The 27,693-nt window shown below is 40.1% G+C and overlaps 1 protein-coding gene across 7 annotated transcripts in view; it reads right to left on the bottom strand.

Annotated features, from left to right (window-relative positions):
* The window catches only part of FAM169A (family with sequence similarity 169 member A), a 67,205-nt gene extending 50,694 nt beyond the window's left edge, over window positions 1–16,511 (bottom strand). Inside the window, exons 1-2 of one of the 7 annotated variants that reach the window (XM_036847975.1) lie at window positions 15,891–16,204; window positions 7,206–7,383 (exon numbers count right to left, since the gene is read on the bottom strand). In XM_036847975.1, the coding sequence (XP_036703870.1) occupies window positions 7,206–7,241 (36 nt within the window). In that variant the 5' untranslated portion in view covers window positions 7,242–7,383; window positions 15,891–16,204. Of the gene's footprint in view, window positions 1–7,205; window positions 7,384–15,349; window positions 15,703–15,890; window positions 16,205–16,385 lie in introns of those variants that run through there. The other 6 variants (XM_036847972.1, XM_036847973.1, XM_036847974.1 and 3 more) reach the window with 6 other exon arrangements.
* Window positions 16,512–27,693: the final 11,182 nt, after the last annotated feature.

A 27,693-nucleotide genomic window follows, 5' to 3' on the forward strand; every position in this document is an offset into this window, starting at 1 on the left:
AACTATAAAACAGCATGCCTGAAGGAAACAAAGTGAACAACAGGGAAGACAAACCACGTTCTTGGAAAGGAAGATTCTGCATCATTAAGGTAGCAGTTTCCTCTAAGATAATCTGTTAATTTAATGCAATCCTAATGAAAACATCTTCAGGATTATTGTTTCCTGAAGCAAGACAAGTTGATTATAAAGTGAATTTGAAAGAATGAATAAGAATAGCTAGAAAAATGCTAAAAAGGCAGAGCAATGATTGGAGAAAAGTTCAAACCCTCTAAGATATTAAAGCATGTTATAAAACTTCTATGATACAAGCACATATAAAACTTCTATGCGATACAGGCATATAAATAGACAGACCAATGGAGCAAGATAAAGAAATATACCCTAATGCCTATAGAAATTGAGTATATGATTACGGAGCTATTTCAATCAATGGGAGAAAGAAGCACTTTTTAATAGGCAGCATGTTTCACTGGTCTTACAATATGTTTAAATGAGAAATTAATTTTGCGCATTTTTTAACTTCTGATATCTGAAATCATACAGTATGCTCTCTACTGCGTCAACTCTTTTCACTCAACATTATTTCTGTGAGAAACATAAGCGGTGCTGCATCTATCATTTAATTTGTTCCCTTTTATTGCTATGTAGTATTCCACAATACACATATACAGTTTATTTACCAATCTACTGCTGATGGGCATTTGGGCTGCCATGAGCATTGCTGCAGGAACATTTCAGTAGATATATGCACTCACTTCTGTTTTTTTCCCAAGGTATAAAATATTTAATAATGCTTCGTTGATTTATGTTTTTTTAAAATGCACTCCTCTGTGATAGGCCTGCATACCCAGACTTATCAATCTTACTAAAAGTAAGACAAGCAGATATTGTATGTAGTTTGATGTAATGCAACAAGAAAATTGGATCCAAATCTACCTAAGCCATTAGACAAACATGTGAAATGATGTTTAAAGTATGCGGCCGGCCAAATTTAGAATAACTCAGTTTCTTCAATATATATACAGAATAGAGTTTAAAGAAAAGAGTGGAAACTAATGTAAATTAAAAGAAACTTAAGAGGCATATTGATCAAATGCATTGTGGAGAGCATCCTGATTTGTGTATTCTTGAAAATTTCCATGAGAAAGAGTTTAAAAAAAAAAACTTATGATCTATGTCAACTACCGATCTACTAGTTCTTAAAGGAGGTACAAATAAAGCTGGTAAAGATTATCTTGTCTTAAAAGTTACCTGCTTTGTATTTACCCACAATAAAAATTACAGAGCCAAACAGCTATATCTGTCAAAAACCTCAATTTTAATTTTTTAAAAAATTTATAAATGGAAAGGCAGGAGAAAATAAATTGAAAAAATAAAAGTTACTTTTCTCGAAGGTGACCTTCATCAAATCTATTTTAACACAACAAAAGTATTAGTAGACAAGAAACTGAAAATCTAATGGAAATATGAGATAAACACAAAAAAGACAGGACAGACATATATTGTAACGGTTATACATAGTTAAACATATTTTTATGAATTTCGAAGATATGATAATGAGAGGAAGTTACTTTTTTACCATAATCTGAAATCTTGGTGCTAAGAACTTTAAAACTTGATATACATATGACTGGGGCCCTGATTTGTATATATAAATTTACATACATACAAATATATATATTTTAATTACACTGATTTTTAATTTTTAAAAATCAAAACCTAGAAATAGAACACATAAATTCAGCCCATCTGTTAGTAAATGTAAATATCTAAATAAAAGGAGAAAGCAAGAAAAATTTGTGAACAATTTATGAAAGCAATACCACAGAACTTCCAGCCAACTTACAAAAAGGAGGAAAAAAAAGACTGAATTTCAAGAGAGAACCATCAGGAGCTTATCTAAAAATGATGTTATAGTTAGAAAAGGATCATAAAATAAAACAGCTCTGCATTGAAGGACGCTTATTTGTTAGTGTGGCAAATCTTTATATCTCTATCAAAGTCAATATGCAAAAGCAAACTAAGGAAATACAACATTATGTTCTATAGTCAGATCTAACAATTGTAGTGAAGATTAAAATTTAGACAAAACTAAAAACATGAAACAAATAGTCAATAGTGGGTGAAAGAAGCATTACGAGGACACTAGTTAAAAGAATGTTAGTAACTGTTTTTGCTCTTTTGTAGACAAGCTCCCAGCTTTGTATCCAAGTAAAACATTCAAAAACATTTAATATACTACAGAAGCTCAAAAAGTATTAATATAAAAGCATTCCTGGGACTTCCCTGGCGGTCCAGTGGGCTACCACTGCAGGAGGCGCAGTTTCAATCCCTGGCGGGGGGGGGGGACTAAGATCCTGCATGCCGCGGCCCCCCCCAAAAAACTATTCCTCTTAAACCAACTCAAAAGACTCTAGAATATTAGCTACCAAACAAGGTATGAATGAAACATTTAAAATTTTCATTTGCTAAGAGTAATCATGATTTAAAGGATAAAATGTAAATTAATATTTGAAGATTGCTGCCAAAAACTTGGTCTACAAAAGCATAGTTGATTACAATCACATAAAAATAATACAGTATTCTAGACAAAGAATACAAAATGGACCCACAAGGAAGAGACTGACAGGATAGCAAGTTTATGGGGGATTGGTTTCTTTAATCTATTACTAAATTAACTTTCTTAGGGACTTCCCTGGTGGCGCAGTGGTTAAGAATCCACCTGCCAATGCAGGGGACATGGGTTTGAGTCCTGGTCCAGGAAGATCCCACATGCCGCAGAGCAACTAAGCCGGTGCGCCACAACTGAGCCTGCGCTCTAGAGCCTGCGAGCCACAACTACTGAGCCCAAGTGCCACAACTACTGAAGCCTGCACACCTAGAGCCCATGCTCCGCAACAAGAGAATCCACCGCAATGAGAAGCCCGCGCACCGCAAGGAAGAGTAGCCCCCACTCACCACAAGAGAAAGCCCGCACGCAGCAACAAAGACCCATCACAGCCGAAAATAAAAATAAATAAATAATAAATAAAAATTAAAAAAGAAGACACTGCTACAGATCAAAGGCAAGTATAACATGACTAAACTCAAGTGTAAAAAGAGAAAGTCATTAGCCTTCATTCTTAAACCTTTTTAGATTGCGGTTTTTAAACAGAAAAATAATCTCTTCTGGGCTAATTTTTATTATTAAAGATTATATATACAAACACAAAATGAAACAATCCTATTTTCCTGAAATCCAATCATTTAAATGCTCTGAAATTTACATAAAGAGCGTTACTGGAGGGAAAAAACTTCACTTAGTTAGACGTTGTGATTTTTAACAACTAACTTTTATTCAGTGCCAGAATGGGTCAGAACTGTGCTAAATGAATGCCATTCACCCTCATTCAAGGCTTGTAGCAGATATGTGGTGGACCCGACTAATATTCTTATTTTATAGAAAAGTAAACCACCTTGGAGAGGTTAATCATTTCCCCAAAGTCACATGGAGAGCGGGTGGCAAACCTGAGATCCAGACGTGGATCTGACACCCAAGCCCATCCTACATCCTACAGAGTAAAATACTGGGTACTGCGTCACATTCAAGGCCCTTTAAGAGCACATTGTATAGTGAAAAACTTTAGACTTGGAGCACTAGAAATCTGGCAATTTCCAGATACATCTGACTTGATTTTAATATTGTTGATCTAAAGGACTTCTTTTAAATCTTTTTTTTTGAGATTTGGAAGCATAACTAAACAAATCCTTAAATCCATCATTTTTGTGGCAGCAAAGCTAGTTTAAAAGGAATGTATTTCTTCTTCACTATAGAAGGAATTATTTCACTGTCTTCTCTCTCATCTCACCTCCAGGGCATCTCCCAACAAACTTAAAAGTTGTGATTTCTGGGGTTTCCCTGGTGGTGCAGTGGTTAAGAATTTGCCTGCCAATGCAGGGGACACGGGTTCGAGCCCTGGTCCGGGAAGATCCCACATGCCGCAGAGCAACTAAGCCCGTGTGCCACTACTACTGAGCCTGCGCTCTAGAGCCCGCGAGCCACAACTACTGAGCCCGCGCACCTAGAGCCCATGCTCTGCAACAAGAAAAGCCACCTCAATGAGAAGCCCACGCACCGCAAAGAAGAGTAGCCCCTGCTCACCACAACTGAGAGAGCCCGTGTGCAGCAGCCAAAAATGCAGCCAAAAATAAGTAAATAAAATAAATTTATTTTTTAAAAAAGTTGTGATTTCTGAATATAGTTTAAAAACAACACCAGCATCAGTTTTTAATATGAAAAAAATTAAAAAATGTTTCCCCAATTCCAAAAGCCCAAACACACACACCTCTTCTAAAATATTTTTGTGTTTTCAAATCTGTCCTTAAATCTGTTACGTTTATTACTGGTCACTCTCAGTGCTAAATTTTATTGGCTAAACAATCACCAATTAGTATTTAAAGAAGATGAAAGAACTAGAAATTATTATAAATCGGTAATAGCAGGTAACATTTACTGAGAAATGACCACACACCAGACTTTAAAGGGACTGCGGCATGTAATACGTAATGAGGCACTTCTATCAGCCCCACTCTATAGATAAGGAAATAGAGCTTTAGAGATTAAGATTTGATCAATGTCATACCACTAGTGGAGCTAGAAGTATATGAATCCAGACAATCAAATATACATTCCAATATAATTATTTTTACTCAATATGCAAAATCAAATATCATAGTCTTTGTCATGGTTGTAAGAAACTTCCTTTTGCAAAATATCACAATAATTACCTTGTTATTAAATATTCTATTCACATATTACACCAGAAAAAGTACTCGCATTGGATTGCTGTGACCTTGATTCCCGGGTCAGCTGTGCTAACCAGCTCTGTGACCCTAGGCGAGTTACTTACCCTCTTTAGGCTTCTGTATTCTCATTGGTAATGTGATGCAACTGGACAGGATAATCCTAAGGACCTTTCACCTCTAAATGTTTATAACTGTTTATTTAAAAAAATAGCGGTTACTTAAGACTGTGTAAATTACTAGCCTTAAGCTGGTTCCGCTAGTTCAGGGAGGCAAGAGAAGGGTAGTAAGGTTCTGGAGAGAAATATAGGTTGCTGTGAAAAAAATCAGTCACTTCTCTCTCTTTTTTGTTGTTTTTAAGCTTCTGTTCTATGTTACATAACTGTAAAGCTGTCAGATCAAATTCTGTCAAGTACTTTATGCTCTGCCCATGAGATGAACCAAAAGGCCTAACTAGATTCTACATGAATGAGAAAGCTTAATGTCGCCTTAAGTGAACTAACTCATCAAAAAATTTACGCAGAATGGACAATGAAGTGTAAAAAGTGTCCAAATTAATTTATAAATTAAGCAAATGGCATGCTCATTAATCCTGGATAACCTGTATAAAAACATTAATGCTCACACCTCTTATATAAGAACTCTAAGATGCCCACCAGCTATTTTACACCCATCTTTTAATAATTTCATCCCTTTTTCCTGAAAAATTATCTATTTGCAAGAATGAATGCTCTTAACAAGAAAGAAAATATGAGTTAAAAACCATATTCCTATTATTGTGATTTTTTTCCCTATTTAAGGTTAATTACTGGATATCAACTATACTCTTAAAACAGGGAAATATATTTTTTTAACTTTAGTTCCTAAATAATTTCAAGATTCTTATAGATTACTGCTATTATTTGGGGGCTTTAGGAGGAGGAGAAGATGCAAAAAATTACGGAAATTTTAGAGCTGAAAGAGTTCTTCGAGAAAAAACAATTATCTCAACCAATCCAAGGCATGATCCTACCTCTCCTCATTGTTCCCCCAACACCGAAAATAGCTTAGGTGTCCCAGCAACATAATCCGCAAAGCTCTCAACCTTTAACACAAAAGGCCTGTTTCTGGACCTTATTATGATTCTCCTCTTGATTCTTCCCTTGTCTCTTTCTAACGTCATAACCTTCCCTAACGAACCTAGCCCATGTACTACATCAGCTCAACTGAACTCTCTCCCCTACTCACCTTTTATCCTTCTATCCCTCCTACCCACACAAGGCCCTAATTCCTAGATTAATCCTTCTCTGCTCTTAGAGCTGAGTTTTTAAGTATGACAAAAATGAAACCACTGAACAGACCGCTACAACTATCAACTCTCAGGTGGGCTCAACACTGCTCAGAAATCCTTTTCTATCTTCTGAGAGAGGAAAAAGATTTGATTACATATAGGTAAAGACTACCTACAAGTTTATGGGTAATGGGGCAGGAAGTTAAATGTGGTTCACACCTGTTACCTCTTTTTATTTCAAGTAGAAAACAAAATCATCTTTTGAAGTAATAATCACTGAGCCAACAGTGGACTACACACCTGGTTCTATTTGAAACATTTCACATGTATCCCTGATAGAGTTTTTATCCCAAACCCATGAAGCGGATAATTTAATTATCTCATTTGTCAGATGAGGAAATTAAAACACATAGCAGCAGAGTAACTTGTTCAAGGCACACTATAGTAAGTGGCAAAGCTAGAATTTGAACCCAGGCAGTCTAGCTGTGAGGCCTATCCTTTTAGTTACCACGCTATGTCTGAAAGCACAGTGCCTTAGGACCCTAAGATGGTATAAGATTGCTTATACATATCAAGAGAAATCTTACCAGTTTTCTTTCTAAAGGTTTAACTCCTCTCCATATCCAGAAAAATGGTCCTAGATCTAAGAAATCATTTAAAGATGAAGGTATTGGGTATCTGGTATGTTTTAGGGCTTACAAAAGCAAAATCCAGTCATATGTCATAGAATTTTGTACACGTCAAAGGTGGAATATGTAGAATACTAGTTAAGGAAGTGTGCTCTTGAGCCAAACTGCCAGGATTACTAGCTGTGTGACCATAGGCAAATTACTTGAACAGATAGAGAAAAAGGAACTCTGAGGAAGGACTAAATTGCAAGGGTAAAACTAATAACTTTGAACACATATTAAAATTTTTACATCTAAAAACAAAAAATTCAGAGGCAAACGTTATGTAACCAATATGACCCGCAAGAGTTAGGCTGCTTAATACAAATACAATGGTTTTTAAACTAAGATGCAAATAAGCAAGTGGCATGGACAATTCATAAAACAGGACAAACACCAAAAATGCTCAACTCTTAATCTTTTTTTAAAAGCCTATTGCATGTACTTTTAAAACTAATTTATGAAAAATACTGGTATATACTTACATGTTTATACAGAAGATGATGTGGAAGGGCATACATTATATTGTTATTGTTAACAGTAGTTATTCTTGATGAAGGAGGAAGGAGGGACCCAAGGGAAGAGACATGCCGGGAAGAAAGGAGATTCCATATAGAGCCCCTTCCTCAATCGCTTTTGTAGTGCAGTCTCTCTTGGATGCATCTGATTGACAAAATTTAGGTTACGTGCCTGCATCCAACCTCCAAGGGAGACAGAATTTGATATGGGGGTTCTACCTTGGGGAGGCAAAACAGGGCTCATAGGGCTGAAATGAGACTCCTAGGCAAAATGAGTCAGAACACAAATACTAAATGACCACACCCAGGAATGGATGCTAAACCCTTTTCTAACTACATATACACTTGCAGCAAGATATAGAGAGCTATTTACACTCCTCAGATACATATGCAAAAGCCTAACAATAAATTAATAGGTGATATTTCCACTACTGGGCATATACCCTGAGAAAACCGTAATTCAAAAAGGGTCATGTACCACAATGTTCATTGCGGCTCTACAATAACCAGGACATGGAAGCAACCTAAGTGTCCATCGACATATGAATGGATAAAAAGATGTGGCACATATATACAATGGAATATTACTCAGCCATAAAAAGAAACAAAATTGAGTTATTTGTAGTGAGGTGGATGGACCTAGAGACTGTCATACAGAGTGAAGTAAGTCAGAAAGAGAAAAATAAATACCGTATGCTAACACATATATATGGAATTTAAAAAAAAATGCTTCTGAAGAACCTAGGGGCAGGACAGGAATAAAGACACAGACGTAGAGAATGGACTTGAGGACACAGGGAGGGGGAAGGGTAAGCTGGGACGAAGTTAGAGAGTGGCATGGACATATATACACTACCAAATGTAAAACAGATAGCTAGTGGGAAGCAGCCGCATGGCACAGGGAGATCAGCTTGGTGCTTTGTGACCACCTAGAGGGGTGGGATAGGGAGGGTGGGAGGGAGACGCAAGAGGGAGGAGATATGGGGATATATGTATAGCTGATTCACTCTGTTATAAAGCAGAAACTAACACACCATTGTAAAGCAATTATACTCCAATAAAGATGTTAAAAAAATTTTTTTTAAGTTATACAAAATAAAAAAAAAAAAGCCCTTATAACTGAAGCTTCCACTTGACTGACTACATATAGTACTACAGAATACATGTGCCTCTAGAACATGTCAGCTACTCTAGCCCTTCATGACCCAGCTTACTGAACACTGTTTATCTCACAGGAGCAGTCTACAAACATCAGGAAGGGCAAAATAAGAACTACTTAAATGAATACACCATAAAGTTTTGTCCTTCATTTCAACATTAGACAATCTAAATTTATTTTTTTTTAACCTGGTTTCTTTACCATGTAATAGGTCTGATGTTATAGTGCTTAAAGTTAACAGGAGTTTGGTAGGAAACCTCAAGGACACAGGCAATTTTTAAAAACAGAAGTCCAAACAACATGCACATTGTTGCAGATATCTTTAACATAAAATATCACAGGTTTGTCTCATTTAGAACCACGAAGATGGATATTTTCATTTTAAAGGAAATAGAACAAAAAGCAAAAACAAAACTTGGTGCTTAATTTTGGCATATGATTTATGAAATATTCTGCTGAGTCACAATCACCACCACCAAAACCACCCCACCCCATTCCCTAATATTTTCACTGCACAACAAGTAAGTGTAACCAAGGGTTGCTGCTATCTGCAGAGTATCACCCCAACTTGGAAAAACAGCAGCCTCCAACCCACAGGCTAACTATTCCGCTCTCCCTTCCAGGCTTCTCCAACTCTGCACGTAAGACTCATGGCCCCATACACCTGCTCTTGCAATCCTCGTGCAAACTCAGGTGTGTATGCTTACCCAGGTCAAGTGAAATTGTTTTCTTACCTTTCACCGGCAGCAGTCCCAGGGGAAAAAAAGAGATAGTAGTAGCCTTCCTCTCTGGCTTCAATACATATTCACTACATAAATGAATGACTGAACAAAGGTTTGTACAAATAAACCACACACTGGTGCTAGGAGCAAGAGCTGCCACAGATGAAACACGTGAAGTTCTGCTGCTAAAGGAAAAGCAATAGATAGTTTCTCAACAGGCAGAGACAGAAGACCCTCTAGTAAAGCAACTATACTCCAGTAAAAATTAATTAAAAAAAAAAAAAGAAAATAAGAAAGGAAGACCCTCTAAGAAGATGGGAATGCTAAATGGAAGCCAGAAAGCATACTGAGAATGGCAAGTAGTTGGATTCACCAACAGAGTTAAGGTATATAAAAAGAAGTAGTGGTAGATACACTAGGAAAATAAATTGAGTATAGAACATAACAGGCCAAGAATACCAGACTAAAGAGTTTGGACTTTATTTGGCACACAGAAGGAGGCAATTTAAAGATCCTGAGCAGAAAAGAGACATCCAAGGCTATGCTTTAAGACAATTTATCTAGCAGCTGTGTGTAGGAGGGATTAATAGGTAGAAATGAAGGCAGACAAGTTGAGAAACTCATGAGTTTCTCGTAAGTTCCTTGTGCATACTTCTTTTAACATACTTATCACGTGAGAGTGTGATTTACTTTTCTTCGTCTATTCTACCAGGCTCAGAACTCCAAAGAAGCATAATCCATTTTTCCAAACATATAAAAAGTAGGGATGAATCAAATGATCTCTGATGTCCTTTCTAACTAGTAACTTAGGTGTCTATGTTTGATTACTTAGAGAACGAAGATAGGAAATAATTTACAAAGGGGTGGTATCATCAAATTCATTTATAACCATTTTTTATAATTCAAAATGTTTTCTGATGATGAAAGATCATTCATTGCTTGCTTACCTCGCACGAGGCATTATGTTCAACACTCTACACATACTATATCACTTATTCCTCAAAATGACCCTATGAGGCAGGTATTCATACATTCTTCCAACGAGGAGCCTCAGGTGTGAAAAGGTTAAGTAAGTTGCCCAAGTTCACACAGCTAGTAAGCGGCAGAGTCAGTCTCTAAACCTAGGCAATCTCTCTCCAGAACCTGGATTTAACCAGGTTCCCAGGTCAAGACAAAAGGTCAGTATAACCCATAATGTATCTAATCATACAGTTATCATAGAATATATCAAGCATATTGTTCAGGCACTCTTTAAGTGTTAGATTTTTTTAAAATCTTGCAGTATCCTCTCTTCAGACTTTAGATACTTGTTCTAATCACTATGATCCATCTTCGTCAGAATTTTTAAATGTTTACTACACAATAAATACAAAGCCAACTGTTCTAAAATAAAAGGGAAACTTAAAAGCTGGCAAAGTAAAATGCTTACCAAATATTTCTTTAACAAATTACTACAAAATAGAGCTAAGGGAAAAAACCGAAATTACAGTTTTTTATTATCCATTGCTTGAGATTCAGTTGGTACTAGACTCAATATGAATTATGAGCAAGTTGTTTTTTTTTTTTTAAGCTAAAGCAAAATGACCCCATCATAGGGCGTCATTATTAGGGTTCTGACTGTCCAGATGCAGAGACGGAAAATAATCCCTGCTCTCTTCATGCATCACACAATGAACATCCACGTTTTAAGAAAACTACACTGAAAAACTGGAATGCCTCCAGTGGAAAACAACCAGGATGGCAAAGGATCTGGAATCCACGGTACAGTAGATGAGGAACAGGAATTGGGAGAAATCAGTGAGGGCATGTCTTGGTGGGGAAGTCTTGGAAGGGAGGCAAGCAAGTTCCCTTCAAATATTTGAAGAGTCAATACGCAGGTGAAAACTTAGACTTTTTCAACATATCTCTAAAGAGTAAAAGAAATGGGCCTTCCCAACAATAAATTCTACCCACAAATGTATCACGCCGCATGAAAACACAGACCAACCAATTAGCTGATCAAAGAGTACTGTTAGCGACAGCTGATACAGTCCAACTCTGGTTGGAGTAACATCTCTCTGCCCCGTTGTAAATAAAGGCACAAGAACATCCGTGAGCCAGTTCTAGAAAGGAGAGCCAAGAGCTTCTAGACTTCAGTTGACTGGTTATTTGTGTATGAAATTGTAAAATCATATGAATCATTTTGTAAAATAAAACTATGCTTTTTGTTGTTGTTGTCGCCATTCTGAGAAGCTACTCAGATACAAAAAGTTAGTATTCTCCAAACAAAATTTACTCAGAATCACTTCAATTTCTTTTTTCACGGTTTAGAAAATTTTATCAAGAAATCTCCTCAGCCTTGAAATTAATTTCAAGGACTTTTAGATATGCATTAACTTACAAAGCTAAATATCAAGGCTTCTAACATGTGGTTGTTTTTTGCTAAATATAGCTCTATTTTCCACTCATATGAGTAAGTAATTAATAGAAAACAGATTCTTAGTCTGGGATCCACAAAAGCTATAAAGGGGACTACATGAATTACTTTGAATTTTTCAAAAAACACATATTTCCCCTACATAATACACAAAACAATGAAAACCAAAGATTTTCTTGGTTTTAACTAGAATTCTACCAACTCAACTCATTTTGGTTATACTTTATCTCAGGTAAAGCAAAAGCTCTGACAAGTGGTAGAGAAATCACAATTTTAAAAATGAAAAAGTAAAGCAGTGCTTTGAAATGTACCTCAAAAAAGTGCTGTACATGGCACGAGGTGGGGAGAAGATAATAAAACGGAGAAAAAGATTAGAAACACTGAACTAGATACCAAAAAAAACAAAAAACAAAAACTATCCTAATCTCATTGATGATAACATTAGTTGTAGCTCACCTTTAGGAACATTATCACATTTACCTCTGCCAACATTTTGAGATAAGCTCTGTTATAACTAGTCTTTTATAAAGCCAGGGTTCAAACTTACGTCTATTTGGTTTAAATTGTGGAATTATACTGCCTCTGAATAATAACTACTGTTAACTTAAGAATCAGAATAACTTCATCTGATATATCAGGGGTTGGCTGATCTAAACCTGAAAGCATTGTTAATATGTATAAGACTTTAGAGGGACTTCCCCGGTGGTCCAGCGGTTAAGACTCCGTGCTTCCACTGCAGGGGGCTCGGGATTGATCCCTGGTGGGGGAAACTAAGATTCCACATGCCTTGCCATGTGGCCAAAAAGTAAAAAAAAAAAAAAAAAAGGACTTAAGACTAAAAAGTTCCTTATCAGTACAGTTTATTACTTTATCAATCATTGTACAACAAAGAGTCAAGCTCATTGACTTTTTCTCCACGGCTATTCATTCTCAAATTGGCTTCTCCCCTTATCGCTATACTTATATTACTTCTCTTAAGGCCTCCAATAACCTCTCAATTCCCAAATTCAAGGGATTATTTTCATTCTCACCCCTCTTGTCCTTATGACAGACCAGACCCAACTGACTATTTTCCGCCACTTAAAAGTTTCCCTCCTTCGTTGGACAACACTCTCTCTCAATTTTGTTTTTTAGCTTCTTTCCCTCAGTTTCTTTCAGCAACTGAACCCTCTCTCTCCTCTGCACAATCCATAAATGCAGGGGTCCCCCAACATGCAGTCTGGCGCATTCTTAAAGATACAATTTATTAAGTTGATTTGTTCCCTATACATATTTCCAAAAATCTTTGTGCATTTAGATTTTAAGGAATTTTAATACACAATACTTTACTAAACTATAAACACCATGAGGGTGGGGTCTATTTGGTTTTGTGGTCCATAACATAAGACACTCAGTGTTTGCTGAATACATGAAAGCTACCTTTGGTGTAACCTAAAACTAACATCTCATTGGAGCAGCTGGTAACTAAAATCATGCTTTTTTTTTTTAAAGTATGTGCTAAGTCACAAACTTTCTGGCCCAAAAAATAGGTTGGACTAGATGAGTAGATCCCTCCTACAGAGCAGATAAACCTTAAGGTTTCATATACCAGCTCTAAAATTCAATGAGTCTAATAATTATCAGCTGTTCCCAGATTATCTTTAAATCATCACACCTCTTCCTTAACAAATACAACCTTGAGTAATTTTGTTGTTGTTGTACTAAAGAACTGTGAAATACCCCTACTACCGATGAAGCATGCCAAATTTAGTACTTTAATTTCAGGGTTAAACATACAAAGGATCAGAAGCCTAATGGTGTGTGAAAAGAAAATCACTGTAAACACAATAATCGTGCGATTCTTTTTTTCAATTTAGAATAATAAAATCTTAGAAATGGGAATAAACATGAAAGTCTTGTTTAACTTCCTACCCAACCAACGATCCTTTCTACAGAATCCTTGATATTTTTTGAAAACCTGCCCGAATACTCAATCCTTTTGTATTCTAATTAACTCTAAAAAGTAAATCTTAGGCATATGACTGAACCTAACACACACAGATGGCTTAAAAAGGGTTAGTTAGGTAGGAGATAAGTAGAAAAATGTTAGAGGTTTTTTTTTCTCTTTTCAATTTCTCAACCATTGGTATAGTAATGCTCAAAATCTCAAGCCACATTAAAGATAAAGAAGCACACCAAGATCACTTCCAAACTCAGGTTAATTAAATACAATAGTACCAATTCAGTGAACCTCTCTGACACGTATATTAAGAGAATCAGTGTAAAGATATAGGGATTGTGTTTGACTACGTGTTGAACTTGCCAGCAGGAACAATCTCAATCCCTTGGGACCTAGCACAGGTCCAGTCAGGGCACAGGCAATCCTTAGCAGGCAATCTTTACTTCATTAAGTTCTCTGAAACAAGACATCTCTCAGCTCATCTCCTGATGTCCAAGGTCCCTTTCACCTCCATAATTCTTCCCACAGAACATGTCATTAAGGAGTGGCATGACACTTCTGCTAGGGATGGTACATGATATGGAATCATGTGTTTGCAGAGATACTAAGTGAAAGAGTCTTCAACTAATCCGAAAAAAAGTTTAGAGCAATTTAATAAAGAGGATGGCTCTCAAAAGCATCTAACTATAAAATATTTTGTTTTCTCCAAATCAAAGTTAAGCCTTTTGTTTGACATATATTGTATCTTTGATTAGAGAAACGATACCAGTTGTAATGATTCGAATACTATTTCAAAGGTCAGTCTCATTTGGAACTTGTTAGAACCTAAAATCCACAGGTATAGCATCTTAGGTTATAATCACTCAAGCAGCAGACCAATGTTGCTACTCATATAAGCTAAATTCCCTAAGCCAATCCTCATCATAAATTCAAAGAGAGGAGTTCACTGTGACAGCTACAAGCTTTCCGTGAAAGGCTGTGATAGTTTACCTTTATTTGTACTGGAAGTCTTATCACAAATGGACTTTTCCCAGGTTCCTCTCACCACCACATTCCCTGGGCTCCCCCCACCAGAAAAACCAAACAACAAACAAGCAAACGTTTTCAAAAACCAAAAACTTAGTCTCTTCCACATACCAAAAACTTAATCTTGTCCATGTTAGTCACTAAAAATCGTTCCTCTTGAAGGAGAAAAGCAAAATACAGTTTGCAAAAATAACCTGTACATCTTTTGTACATACATACATAAATGCAAGCAGACGATACAAGGCACATCAAACCCAGATCCATTTTAGTGAATTCCCTCCAGGGCCCAAATGTGTGTATTATGCAACTGCCACCATTCCAGACTTTAATCCCTGTCTGTGATGCAGTGATAAAATACAGATGACGGGAGTATAATCTACTAGGTACGTACGTATATTTGCGAGGAGACAAGTTAAAACAAGAACTACCAAATTCTCTGGAACCGTGAAAATGACGGAAGGTGTAACAGTTCTAAATCACAACTTTTCCTTTGGGTAGTCTTTTAGCAACCTGTCCCTACCCCCCTCAAAATCCTCACACGAGAGCGTTTTCATTGAGGTTTTGAAACGATATCCCAAAGGAGGAAGGGGTAGTGGTTATTTTAGAATCTACTCCAGGTAAGACACTCATACACTTTCCAGAAGCTGAAAAGCCAGTGAGATACTTCACCCCGTCTCCCAAAGGGCGATAATGGGAGTAAATGTAATCCAGATCCCTGAGCCACAAACAATCCAAAGCTTCACCCACTGATTTCCTAGGGCACAGGCCTCGAAAAATTGCATAATGGGCAGCTAAGAATTAGAACAAAATTGTAATGACCTACATTCTAGAACGGAATCCATACAATACCTATTCCAAAAGCGGTTAAAGGTAAGAGAGGCGGTCAGAGCATCCGTGGCTGAACCCGAGTCCAAACGCTTCCGCCCCACCAGCCACCAGGTCCGCTTCCCCCACGCCGAGGCGACCGATCCGGGCGGACAGGCTCCAGGTGGGAGAGGTGGGAGGGGAGGGGAGTAGAGGGGGCACAGCAAGCAGCAGCCGGGAAGCGGGCGGCGGCGGGCGGAGGGAGGAAGAGGCATTCCCTCACACAAAATGGTGGCGCTGGCGCGGAGGCCGGCGCACCTGGGGCGCGCCACACGCCCCTCGGGGGAGCAGGCCAGTCGCCCGCAGCTGGACGCGCGCCCCGGGCCCGGGTGGCCGGCGTGGGCCTGCGCCGCGCCCGAGTCCTCGGGGCGGCCCGCAGCTCGTGGTCCGCGTCACCGCCCGCGCGCGGGGGTGCGGGGCCGCGGGTGCGGGGCCGGCGGGGCGCGAGGCCGGCGGGGCGCGAGGCCCGACCGGGCAGCCTCGGCCTGGGCCCGCGGCCCCCGCCCGGGACGGGCCGCGCACTCACCTCGGACTCGCCGCCGGAGCTCGGGAAAGGAGGCGGAGCCGCGGGAATGAATGAAGCCGGCGGCGGCTCTCTGGCGACCCCAGGCCGGGCCCGGGCCGCGCCGCTCGCGGCTGCCGGGGCCGGTACAGCCGCCCGCCCCTCGCCCGGGACGCCCGGCTCCTGGTCGGCGGGTCGGCCGCAGCCCACCGTGCCCTCCGCCAGCGTGACGCACTCGCGCCGCAGCGCCTCCAGCCTTTGCAGACGCGCGGCGCCCGCGCCCACCGCGAATCCCCCCGCCCGCCCGCGCCGCGCGGCCCCTCCTCGGCGCCCGGGACGCCGCCCTGCCTCCCGCCGGGCTCGCTGGTTAGGCGGGCGCCGGGCAGGTACGGGCTCGGCCGGCCGGAGGGCGCCACGCGGCCGCCGCCCCGCCACCCGCGCCCCCTCTCCCCGCTCCCGCCGCCGTCGCTAGCCCCAGCTAGCCCCAGCTCAGGCAATGGCCGGGTATTAAAGAGTGACCTTGGCTTAGGTATAAAAATAGGTGCGGGTAAGCTGCGGGGACCACGACGCTGAATTTGCGTATTCCTTTAATGTCAACATTCGCAGGATCCCGTTTGCACGCCCCAAGGAGTTCTCCTCTAGCGAGGGGCGGGACCTCCGGGAATTTACCCAGGGTGGGCGAGGCCTGCCGGCCTCGGACAGGGATGCGGAGGGTGCGGACGAGGACCACAGGCCCCCGCCAGCCACCTCCCTCCGAAACCCACTGCCACACTGGAGGATGGAAGGCGAAAGGAAGTCGAGAGGCCCCTTCACAATCTGGACAAGCCCAAGTGCCCAGACTTCCATCTTGAGATTACAAGGAACCACCAGATTCCTGCGTTGAGCCTTTCTCTTTCAGAAAGTAGCACACGCAAAACTATCCCTAACCCAGAAGAACCGCGGTCCACCCTCCTTTCCTCCCCTTCCTCTTCCAATTCATTTCCCTTGCCTTAGCGCCCAGGGCCCTTTTGCTAATTACACTCCCACGGAAGAAAGATAAACTCTCAAGTATTTAAAGCATGGTAGATTTCTTTAAAGTAATGCATGCCATGGTTTAAATATGTTTAATAAATGTACTGAGGAATAGTATTTATTTGAGTAATTTTAATACTTCGTACTATCCATAAACTCTGGAAAATAAATTCATCATTCAAGAGCCGTGGCACTGTTTTTAGCTCATCCAGTACCTTTGAAATTGCTTCTTTAATTCCTCAGAAATATTTAGCAATCATAGTACCGACCTTTCATGAAGTTACTAACGATCAATGAGATCAATAAATACTTCAAAGAATACTTGTTGATACAGAGATATTTGGCTCAGATTCTTTGAATCAAATTGACTTTTCAACCTTCAGTTGCTCATAAGAATCAACCTCACATCTGTAATGTTTTTTTATTTGTAATATTTAATTAGCAGAAATCTTAAATGTTATACATAAAGTAATTACCGTTTTTGTGGACCTTAACAATGAACTAGATTTAATTGAGCAGGAATTTTGAATAGTTGGGGGTTTTTTTTGAATTTTTGAATTTTATTTTATTTTTTTATACAGCAAGTTCTTATTAGTCATCCATTTTATACACATCAGTGTATACATGTCAATCCCAATCGCCCAATTCAGCACACCACCACCCCCGACCCCCGGCAGCTTTCCCCGCTTGGTGTCCATATGTTTGTTCTCTACATCTGTGTCTCAATTTCTGCTCTGCAAACCGGTTCATCTGTACCATTTTTCTAGCTTCCACATGTATGTGTTAATATGCGATATTTGTTTTTCTCTTTCTGACTTACTTCACTCTGTATGACAGTCTCTAGATTCATCCACGTCTCTACAAATGACCCAATTTCGTTCCTTTTTATGGCTGAGTAATATTCCATTGTATATATGTACCACATCTTCTTTATCCATTCATCTGTTGATGGACATTTAGGTTGCTTCCATGCCCTTGCTATTGTAAATAGTGCTGCAATGAACATTGGGGTGCATGTGTTTTATCCACAGCAAATCTTGAATGAATGTAGTTATATAACTCTGGAATTTATATTTCTAGGACTGTATGTAAGTCAGAGTCCCCAGGTCAATTCCAAACAACTGCCACTTGGGAAGATGTTCTTTTGGCTACCACACTACAGGTGTTGAAGCCTTGGGCCATAGAGTAAAGCTAGCCAATGCAACTTTTTATGTTTGAAATGCATGAGTATGATTGGCTTTTAGCTATTATTGTAGTCAGTGGCTACTTGTGCCTGGGAACCCTGTCTTTCAAATGTCTGGCCACTCTGTTAGGAATCAAAGCCACACTCACCTAGCCCCATAAAAGAGAGGGTCCAGTGGCCCCCTCATTCAAGCAGCTAAACCCAGCTCTCTTCCTGCAGCAAGGATCTTTCCTGCAGAGACCTGCTGAAGAAGTGCTGTCTCCTACCTATGAGGAGTGTCCTGTGAGGAAGCTCTGGCTTCGTTCTCTTTACTTGCAACATGATAAGGCTTTGAGTGTTTTAAGAAAAAAAAAAAATCACCATTTACGTCCCTCTTTGGCTGAGATACATGAAATCTTGCTTCTGTGTTTACCCATATTCTGAAGATCCATGTGCTCTTAGTGCGCAAAGAATTAAGAAAAAAAAGTCTATCAGATTAATACATGCTGTAAATCACTACCAAATATTTTGAAATATGCTTTGACGCTTTTGTCTAAAAAGTTTTGTAGCAAGTAAAAGGATTATTGCTGTGATTTTTGTTGTTGCATATGCTTGCTTTAATTATTATTTTGTTAAGTTATAAGCAGAAAGAAACATGTTAAGAGTTCTTACTGCATTGTTAGTATATGACAAAAGTGGAATGAAACCATGTTAAGAGAGACTGGTTACAACACTGGACTTTGGAGATTGCTGATACAAATGACCCAGAAAAGAGCCCTTAAACTGTACTGGAAAAGAGAAATTCCTAATGGCTAAAATAATGGCTAATGTTTTTGATTGTTAACAAATTGCAAGGCACTCTACTAACTTCTTTGTGGAAATTAACTCATTTAATTCTAATACCTGTCCTTCGAGGTACATACCCGGTTTACCTGCAAGGAAATTGAGGCACACAGAGAAGCTAAGTAATTTGCTCAGGGGCACACAGCTAATAATCCTGGCAGTTTGGCTCAAGAGCACACTCCCTTAACCAGTGTTCTATACCGCCTTTCATGGACACAAAATCTTATGCCATATAATTGAATTTCACTTTTGAAGCCCTAAAACATACCAAATACCAGTGCCTTCATGTTTAAATAATTTCTTAGATCCAGTAGTATTTTCCTGGACATGAAGAGGGAATTAAACCCTTAGTTAGAAAGAAAACTTGTAAGACTTCCTCACATATATATTAGGCAAAATTATATAATCTGTTAGTTTTTGAAAAGCAAAAAAAACCAAAACAAAAAAAAAAAAACACAAACTTTTAAGGTTAATTGCTCTCCAAGTTTTTTTCTTTTTCAGGTTCCAGAGAGCAGTTATAAGTTTTATTTATACATTTATTTAGTGAATGGAAGAAACACATTTCCTGAGAAAAGATTCATCACCGTCTTTGACCCTCCATTAGACTTAGATGGGTAGAATTAGGGTCCAATGTATACAATACACGTTTTGAATTCATAAAATTACAATGAGAAGGTTTTCATGACTGAGGTAGCCCAGGGACTTCTAGATCTAAAATATTAGCCAGTTAGTTAACTAGTTAGCTAATAGTGTCAGCCATGGAAAATGGGAAGCGAGAAGGTAATCTTTCCTACTCACCCTAGAAGAATGTTTTATTTTTTTCCTCAGGTATGTAAAGTATGTCACAGGAGTGCTTTAATTATGAAAAGCAGTATTTTGTTGGGGTTTTCTTTGTCAAACACTACTACTATCTGAGGATTTCAAATTCCTGAATGGTACTATGCACTGAGAAAAAGAAGAAAAAAGAACCTGAAGAACAAGAGAAATAACAGGTTTGAGAAGACCAGTTACATTTGTTCTTCTGGTTTGGTTTGATCTAATATGAGATACAAATTTAAGCACAGAGTATTTGGTAAGTTTAGGCTCAGTTTAAGAGAAAGAAGATGTGGTATTTTTCATAACACTGAAGAAAAATTACATATTTATATCCATATATAGCAAGATGCCTAGCTAATATCCATTTTCCCCTTCTCTCTGCCAGACCCAATTTTGTTCAGGGTGGCAATGTGTCCAACCAAAACTATTTTCCTTCCCAGACTCCTCTTGCCGCTTATGATCATTTTGGTCAATGAAATGTGAGCAGATTATTTGGTATGGCTTTCCAAGAAAGCTTTTTTTTTTCTCCTGATAAAAGACAGGCTGAGCTATCACTTTGCCTTTTGCCATTTGTACATTTTTCTCCTTCCTGCCTGAAAGAAGACCTTACCTCTAGGATCAGAGCAGCCGTCTTGCAACCGTGAGCTGACCATGAGAATGAAACCCATGTATTAAGTACGCCAGAGTCAAGATATAGTAACATGGGACAATCATGACATGATGGAGCTACCACACCAGTTCCAGACTGCCTACCCCCAGTCTTCTTGGTCACTTGCCAACAAATGCAGTCCTCACTAAAATTCAAAGTTAAACATTGTCTCCTTGCTATGGCTAGAAAAAAAGAACGCTCTTCTATAATATGTATACTATACTTTATAGATGCTCTTCTTTGATTTTGCTGCTGTCTTAAGGAACTGCATTTTGCAGAAATCAGTGCTCTCTGTGACTCACTTACCTAGTATTTGATGAAGAAAACACACTACTCCCTGACCATGAAAAGAATATCTTATACTTGATCATTTAGTGCATTTGATTTTAAACATTTCACACGTGACCTCAGTAAGTCTCGACTATCACTGTGAGGAAGGATAAGAAGTGGCTGTAGTTAGTAGTCTAGAAACAAGTTACTGGCCAAAGTAATCGCCATGCCAAGTGTATAAGGAATATACAGAAAAGTATAATTATGTTTTTCATTTTTAATTAAAAACAAGTAGAAGAATCAAGGCATCAAGAGGGATCCTAAAATGAGAATAAGTAGTCTATACTTCATAGAAAGCCACCTGGCAATACATATCAAAAGTGATGAAAGTGTGAATGTTCCCCTTAATACTTAAGGAAACTTTTAAAAAGAAGAAAAAATTAACTACAATCTAATGTTTTTTATTGAGTGTATTTCCTAAAGTGGGTATTGAATAAATGACAAGAAAATAAGTAAAAATTTCAAAACAGTGAAAAAAAAAAAAAGTTATGTGCATGAAGATGTCACTAAAGAATTTTTTTTAAAAGCCAAAATGTATAAATAATACCATGAATGTCTAAAGAGGTATATTACTATTAATCAAAGAAATACAAAAAAGTTTGCCTATCTTACTGCAGGCAATAAGAGGTATTATTTTTAATCACTAATAGCAACCACAAAGCTTATTGAAACAGCTACTCACTCTGTAATAGGTTGGCATGCAAATGGACCGCCCATCTGGAGGCAAAGTATCATGGTCACCATTGTCACTGTTGCCGGGTTACGTTTATTAAACACTTATGTACCAAACATTGTACTAAATGTTTTACTTAAATTGTCTTGTTTAATCCTCACACTATCGATTTCAGGTAGATACTATATCCTTATTTCAAAGATGAGCAAGCTGATGTTTAAGGGGGTGAAGAAATTGACCCAAGGTGGTAGAGCAGGAATTTGACCATTGTCCTGAATTATACTAGACTTTAAATGCTAGACTTTAGACTTAACTATACTGCTTCTCAATTAGTATATATCCAAGCTTCTAGAAAATATTTATATTAACACCCTCTCACCCAATATTATATATTTATTAACTGAACATGTGTCTTTTGAAAAGTCTCTTATGCCAGGCACTGTGCTGTATAGACCCTGTGATGTGACAAAGTGACACATGGGACAGGCAGAGGCAACAAGAAATGTGGATGTGCCTGTAGAACAATGGTTTGCTGGGAGAACTGAGAAGACAACTAGTGCTTTTAGCAGAGTGTAGGGTGTCAAGAAATGAGACCAGAGAAACCGGCAAGACCAGTTATTCCTCTAAAAAGCCCTGGTCAGCCATGGTCAGTATGGACTCCCTCCCAAAGGCAAGGGAGAGCTGTTTAAAAAGTTTAAGTTTCAGAGTGACACATGTTAGCAAATTTTCTCAGGCTGCAATGGGGAAAATGAATTGAAGAAAATATGACTGAGGCAGGGAACCAGTTATGGAGCTGATTAATTAATCTGGGTGAGAGATGGCAGTCTGGTCTAGAGGTCACAGTGAGGATGAAGAGAAGTAAATGAATTCTAAAGCTCAAAGGTGGGAAGTGGAATCAACAGGACTTGGCAAAATGTGCAAAGTAATAGAGAAGAGAAGCAAGACCACCAGGCTTCTGGCTTCAACCAGGGTAGATGCTGGTGCTGCTTACTAAAATAGGCATCACTAGAGAAGGAGAATTTAGGAAGTAAAATCATGAATTCCATTTTGGCTATGTTGAGTTTTCTGTGCTGTGAGATGTTAGAGTGGGAACATCTGAACCAGATCTTTAGGAACTGGAGCTCAGGGTTGTCGGGGACAGGAGGGCAATTTCCCTCTCTACCCCTCTTGAGTTCTTGTGGTGTAACCAAGCAGCATCCTATGGGGTCTTCCCGGAACAGACCGCACCCTCCCATGCCCTCTGCTTTAGTTCCTCCCTGAAGTACCTAGATAACAGTATCTGATTCACATTTCCTCAGTTGTTTTACTGAGATGCTAAAACCCCCACCAAATGGAAGAAGTTGACTATTTGATGACCCGACCTACTGGAGCCTGAGGATTGATAATGTTAACCCCTGTGACATCAGCCGGTTAACTCATCATCCACCAATCAGAGAATTGTGCATGAGCTGATCACATGCCCTGCAACTCCCTTCCCTATCTTGCTTTTAAAAATGCCTCCCTGGACTTCCCTGGTGGTACGGTGGTTAAGAATCCGCCTGCCAGTGGAGGGGACACGGGTTCATAGCCCTGGTGCGGGAAGATCCCACATGCCACGGAGCAACTAAGCACGTGCGCCACAACTACTGAGCCTGCGCTCTAGAGCCTGTGAGCCACAACTACTGAAGCCCACGTGCCTAAAACCCGTGCTTCACAAGAGAAGGCACCGCAATGAGAAGACCACTCACCGCAACAAAGAGTAGACCCCGCTCTCGACAACTAGAGAAAAGCCCACGCACAGGGATGAAGACCCAATGCAGCCAAAAATAAATAAATAATTGATTTTTTTTAAAAAAGAATAAAAAAAATAAAAATGCCTCCCTGAAACCCATCAGGGAGGTTGGGTATTTTGAGCACTAGCTGCCCTGGACTTTTTGCTTGGCACCCTGCAATAAATGCTGCACTTTCCTTCACCACAACCCAGTGTTGTTACTGGACACAAGTTCATGTGCCCCATGCACAGTGAGGCCAAATAACCCAAAATGTGGGAGTTTGGAGCAGAGAAAGGTTAATTGCAGGACAAAGAAAGGAGAATGAGTGGCTTGTGCTCAAAAACCCGAACTCCTAGATAATTTTTGGGAAAAGTTTTTATAGGCAAAATTTGGGGTGAGGAGGGTATGTGACTTTCTTCTAATTGGTTGGTGGTTGAGGTAAAGGGGTGGTGCCCCAGGAATCTTGTGCTCAGCCTGAAGTTACCATCCTCCACCTGGGTGGGGACCTTAGTTCCTGCAGAAAACTCAAAGATATTGTTACGTATATTCCTTGAGGAGGCACCAGGATCCTGCACTATAGTTTCTTGATTGTTACTCCTTTGTTTCTGCATTTCCTTACTTCCCTGATTAGCAACTGTTTGAATCTGCTCTTTGGAGCTCAGGGAGGTCTAGGAGGCTGAAGCCTTTATCCTGCAAATAAGAAGCTGGATGCGGGACAAGGAAAGTCTTTTGTACCTGGGAGGGCCCCGCAGGGTTTCAGTGTCAGTAGATTGGCTTTACTGGGCACAGGCAAGCGGACCCGCGTTTGGATCAGTAACAGTGGCTGGACTAATATACAAGACAGATTAACAAGAGAAAAACCAATTAAATTTCACGCACATAGGAGATCATAAAATGATGCTCAGAGAGTGACCAAAGGTGGGTAGCTTTTATATTTTTTCACATAAAGAAACAATAAATTTGTGAGGATTTGACAGGACAAAGAACCTTAGGTGTGGATGCTTAATTACTAAGGAATTTAAGCAAAGTTTGGGCTTGGGTAGTAAATTAGTAAAGGAGGAATAAGGCTTATTTTTTTTTTTTTTTTTTTTTTAAAAGCTGAACCAATTTACTCTTTATTTTTTTATTTATTTATTTATTTATTTATTTATTTATTTATTTTTGGCTGTGTTGGGTCTTCGTTTCTGTGCGAGGGCTTCCTCCAGCTGCGGCGAGCGGGGGCCACTCTTCATCGCGGTGCGTGGGCCTCTCACCGTCGCGGCCTCTCTCCTTGCGGCGCACAGGCTCCAGACGCGCAGGCTCAGCAGTTGTGGCTCACGGGCCCAGTTGCTCCGCGGCACGTGGGATCCTCCCAGACCAGGGCTCGAACCCGTGTCCCCTGCATTGGCAGGCAGATTCTCAACCGCTGCGCCACCAGGGAAGCCCAATAAGGCTTATTTATACAGGCTTCTCAGCCCTGAATTCCCTACCTCTGGTGATAAGGACATCTTTCTACCTCCTGGCACAGGGAAGGCATCTTTCACATGGGAGATTTATTTCCCGCTTTCAGGGAGACAGAAAGGAGGGTCAAAGTGTCTCTACTGCATTGGCTGTTTTTTAAGTTTCTTTTTTTTGGCTGTGCCTCGCAGCTTGCTCCCCAGCCAGGGAGGGATTGAACCTGGGCCCTTGGCAGTGAAAGCATGGAGTCCCAACCACTAGACTGCCAGGGAATTCCCTTAGGTAACTTTCATTCAAAATAATCAATATGACACTGAGGCTTGTTGATTATTGAGGCGGCCTGCCCTGGGCCCCAACAGGGGAGACATCTAGACTGAAGGTATAGATGGGGAGTCATTGCATGGGGATAGAAGTTGGAGGAGCCATGGGATGAGTGAGCTTACTGTGGGAGACTGGGAGGAAAAAGCACAGGCACAGGCAAAACCTAACAGAGACCAGAAGAAGGTCCTATATGGGAAGCAGAGACGTAGCCAGAGAGGAAGGGGCGAATGTGGGGTATTGAGGCCCAAAGAAAGGAGTTGAGTCATCAGTGGAGTTAAACGTTCCCTTCAGAATTTATCCAAAGGAACTAGTTAAGGGTGAACACAAAGAGTTGCAAACAAGATGATTTCGATATTGTTTGTAACAGGAAAATACTGGTGGTGGGGAAGCCCACCAAAGAGTTGTTACTGAAAGTGTTGGTACCTCCATACAGTGGAATGTGCTGTAGTCTTTACATCGCCTTTCTGAACAATATTTATGGACACAGGAAAATGTTGAGTAGCAAAGACATCTGTCTAAAGAGTATGATACCACTTTTGCTTTTAAAATTATGCTCGATTATACAGATATATTCAGAGAATGTATAAACCATAAGGATATATATTGAAATGTTAACACCAAAAGTTGGAAAATGAATTCAAAAGGGGAAAAACTGGGTAGTGGCATTACTGAATAGGTAATTTATATTTTTTTATATTATTTTTTCATGATAAACATATAGTCCTTTTATAATAAGAACAAATTTAGTGAGGTTTTGGTTAAGAAATGTGTGGTACATAACCCATAACATGCAGTGATTAAATATTATATTTATAGAAACTAGATATCAACATGGAAAAATATGTGTGCTAGAACATTAAGGGACGGCAAGTTATATTACTTTTATAGAAAGGAGCAGGATAAGAATTGGTAGAACCATCAAAGACAAACAAAGCCACGCACTAGTTAAAGGGGATAAAGACAGATTTTATTCAGTAACTACTGCCGCAGGGGAAAGAGCCGAATTCAATTCTGATTTGCGCAGAAGTGTGCTCATTTTAAAAGGAGAATTAGGGATTAGGGAGGGGGAGCAAAGCAGGGAGGGAGGGGCGAGCAAAATTAGAAAAGGGAAAAGTTACAAAAAGCGGATAAGGGAGTTGGTTAACGTGAATGTGAATGTGCTTAGGCCTTCTGTGTCTGCTAAGTGGAATTCATCCAAGTTAGGTATCTGGTGTCCCCCAGAGACTGGGAGGCAGAGGCCCTATCATCCTGATGATTACGCTTCAAAGAAATGGCTTTCAGGGCTTTGAAAAAGACATTCTTGGGTTGTAGGAGACTCACATATATCTCAAAGGGACAGAAGAAGAATTTACAACTGTAAGTTTTTTCAATAAATGCTCTGAGAATGGGAGGTCAAGGGCCTATGGTCCGGTGTTGGCGGGAACAAACAGTAATTCTTTTGTCAGCTGAGAGCTTTTCCAGACAGGAACTTAAGGGGGGGGTGGACGGTGGGTCATGCCAGGGCCTTAGGCTGCTAGAAGTCGGCTAGAGTTTGGTCAAGTCTCTTAGGACGAGGGTTTGGATGGAATTATTTGTACCCAGAGTTTTTGCAGTTTTCAGGACCAACGTGTCCAAGATCAAAAAGAGGGGACAAAAAAAAAAAAATAGAAGAGGTGACAGATCAAGGAGAGGCTGTGTAGGTCCTCTTCCTACACAACTGGGTAAAGGCCTCTGCCCCATCAGTCTCGTAATAAATGAGTCCCATACTTTAATCCTTGCCCGCTCCCCAGCAGAGTCGATTCCTAGCTGAAGAGGGACCCTGAGAATACACACTATAATGTCCTTGCTCCATGGTCTTTATACATGCTGGGCCTGGCACAAGGCCACACACCAGAGGGCACGAGAAAAGGCTGAAATCCTACCTGGGCTCTGTGTGCCATACCAAGTGCCCTAACTCCAACAGCCAGAGGATGGGGCGCCTTTTTCTTTTCTCTCTTTTTTTTTTTTAATTAATTTTTATTGGAGTATAGTTGCTTTACAATATTGTATTAGCTTCTACTTCACAGCAAAATGAATCAGCCATACATGTACACATATCCCCTCCATTTAGGACACTACAGTGCATTAAGCCGAGTTCCCTGTGCTAGACAGTGTGTTCCCATTGAGGCAGGAGATAGATGGGCTCCAGGCTAGGCATTTACAACTGGCCTCCTGTTCACACCTCCTGGGGTGAGAAGAAGATGAGCTCCAGGCTCATTACCAGCCCCTTGTTTGCATTTCCTGAAGCAGGAGACAAATGGGCTCCAGGACTACATATTTATGGCCGGACTCCTGTCTATATTTCAAGATCTGTACCTTGATATAAAAACCAGCAACAGGAATAGGGTAAATAACCGGACATTGGGCATTTTTATGGCAGGGACAGAGTGGGACTAAACCCTGTTAAAAGATCAAGAGGTCACACATTTCCCATCCTTGGAGCAAGGGAGGCACTACACATGCGCAAAAACCTTCATGGGGTCAAAAAGGCAGGAGATGCCAGAACACAGTAAGTCCTACTATCTCCTCCCAGAGGCCTTTGCAGTGGGATCCATCTTAACCGAGGGATGTGTGTGCACCCAGGGGAGGGTTCAGAGGCAAATTAGCCATGGGGTCAAAACAATACGATTGGTCAAAAAGAAGACAAAGACCCGGAAGACTGCCCCCTTATAAAGGATTTAAACTCCCCAGAAGGGTGACTCTGGGGACTCTCTTTCCCTGAGTTCACCCGTGCGTCTTTCCACAGGTACTTTGCTTTCCCAATAAACTTTTCTACTTTTCTCTTTACCTTCTGCCTCCTTGCCTGAATTCATTTT

The sequence above is a fragment of the Balaenoptera musculus genome, chromosome 3, assembly GCF_009873245.2.
Source record: "Balaenoptera musculus isolate JJ_BM4_2016_0621 chromosome 3, mBalMus1.pri.v3, whole genome shotgun sequence".
NCBI classification, from domain to species: Eukaryota; Metazoa; Chordata; class Mammalia; order Artiodactyla; family Balaenopteridae; genus Balaenoptera; species Balaenoptera musculus.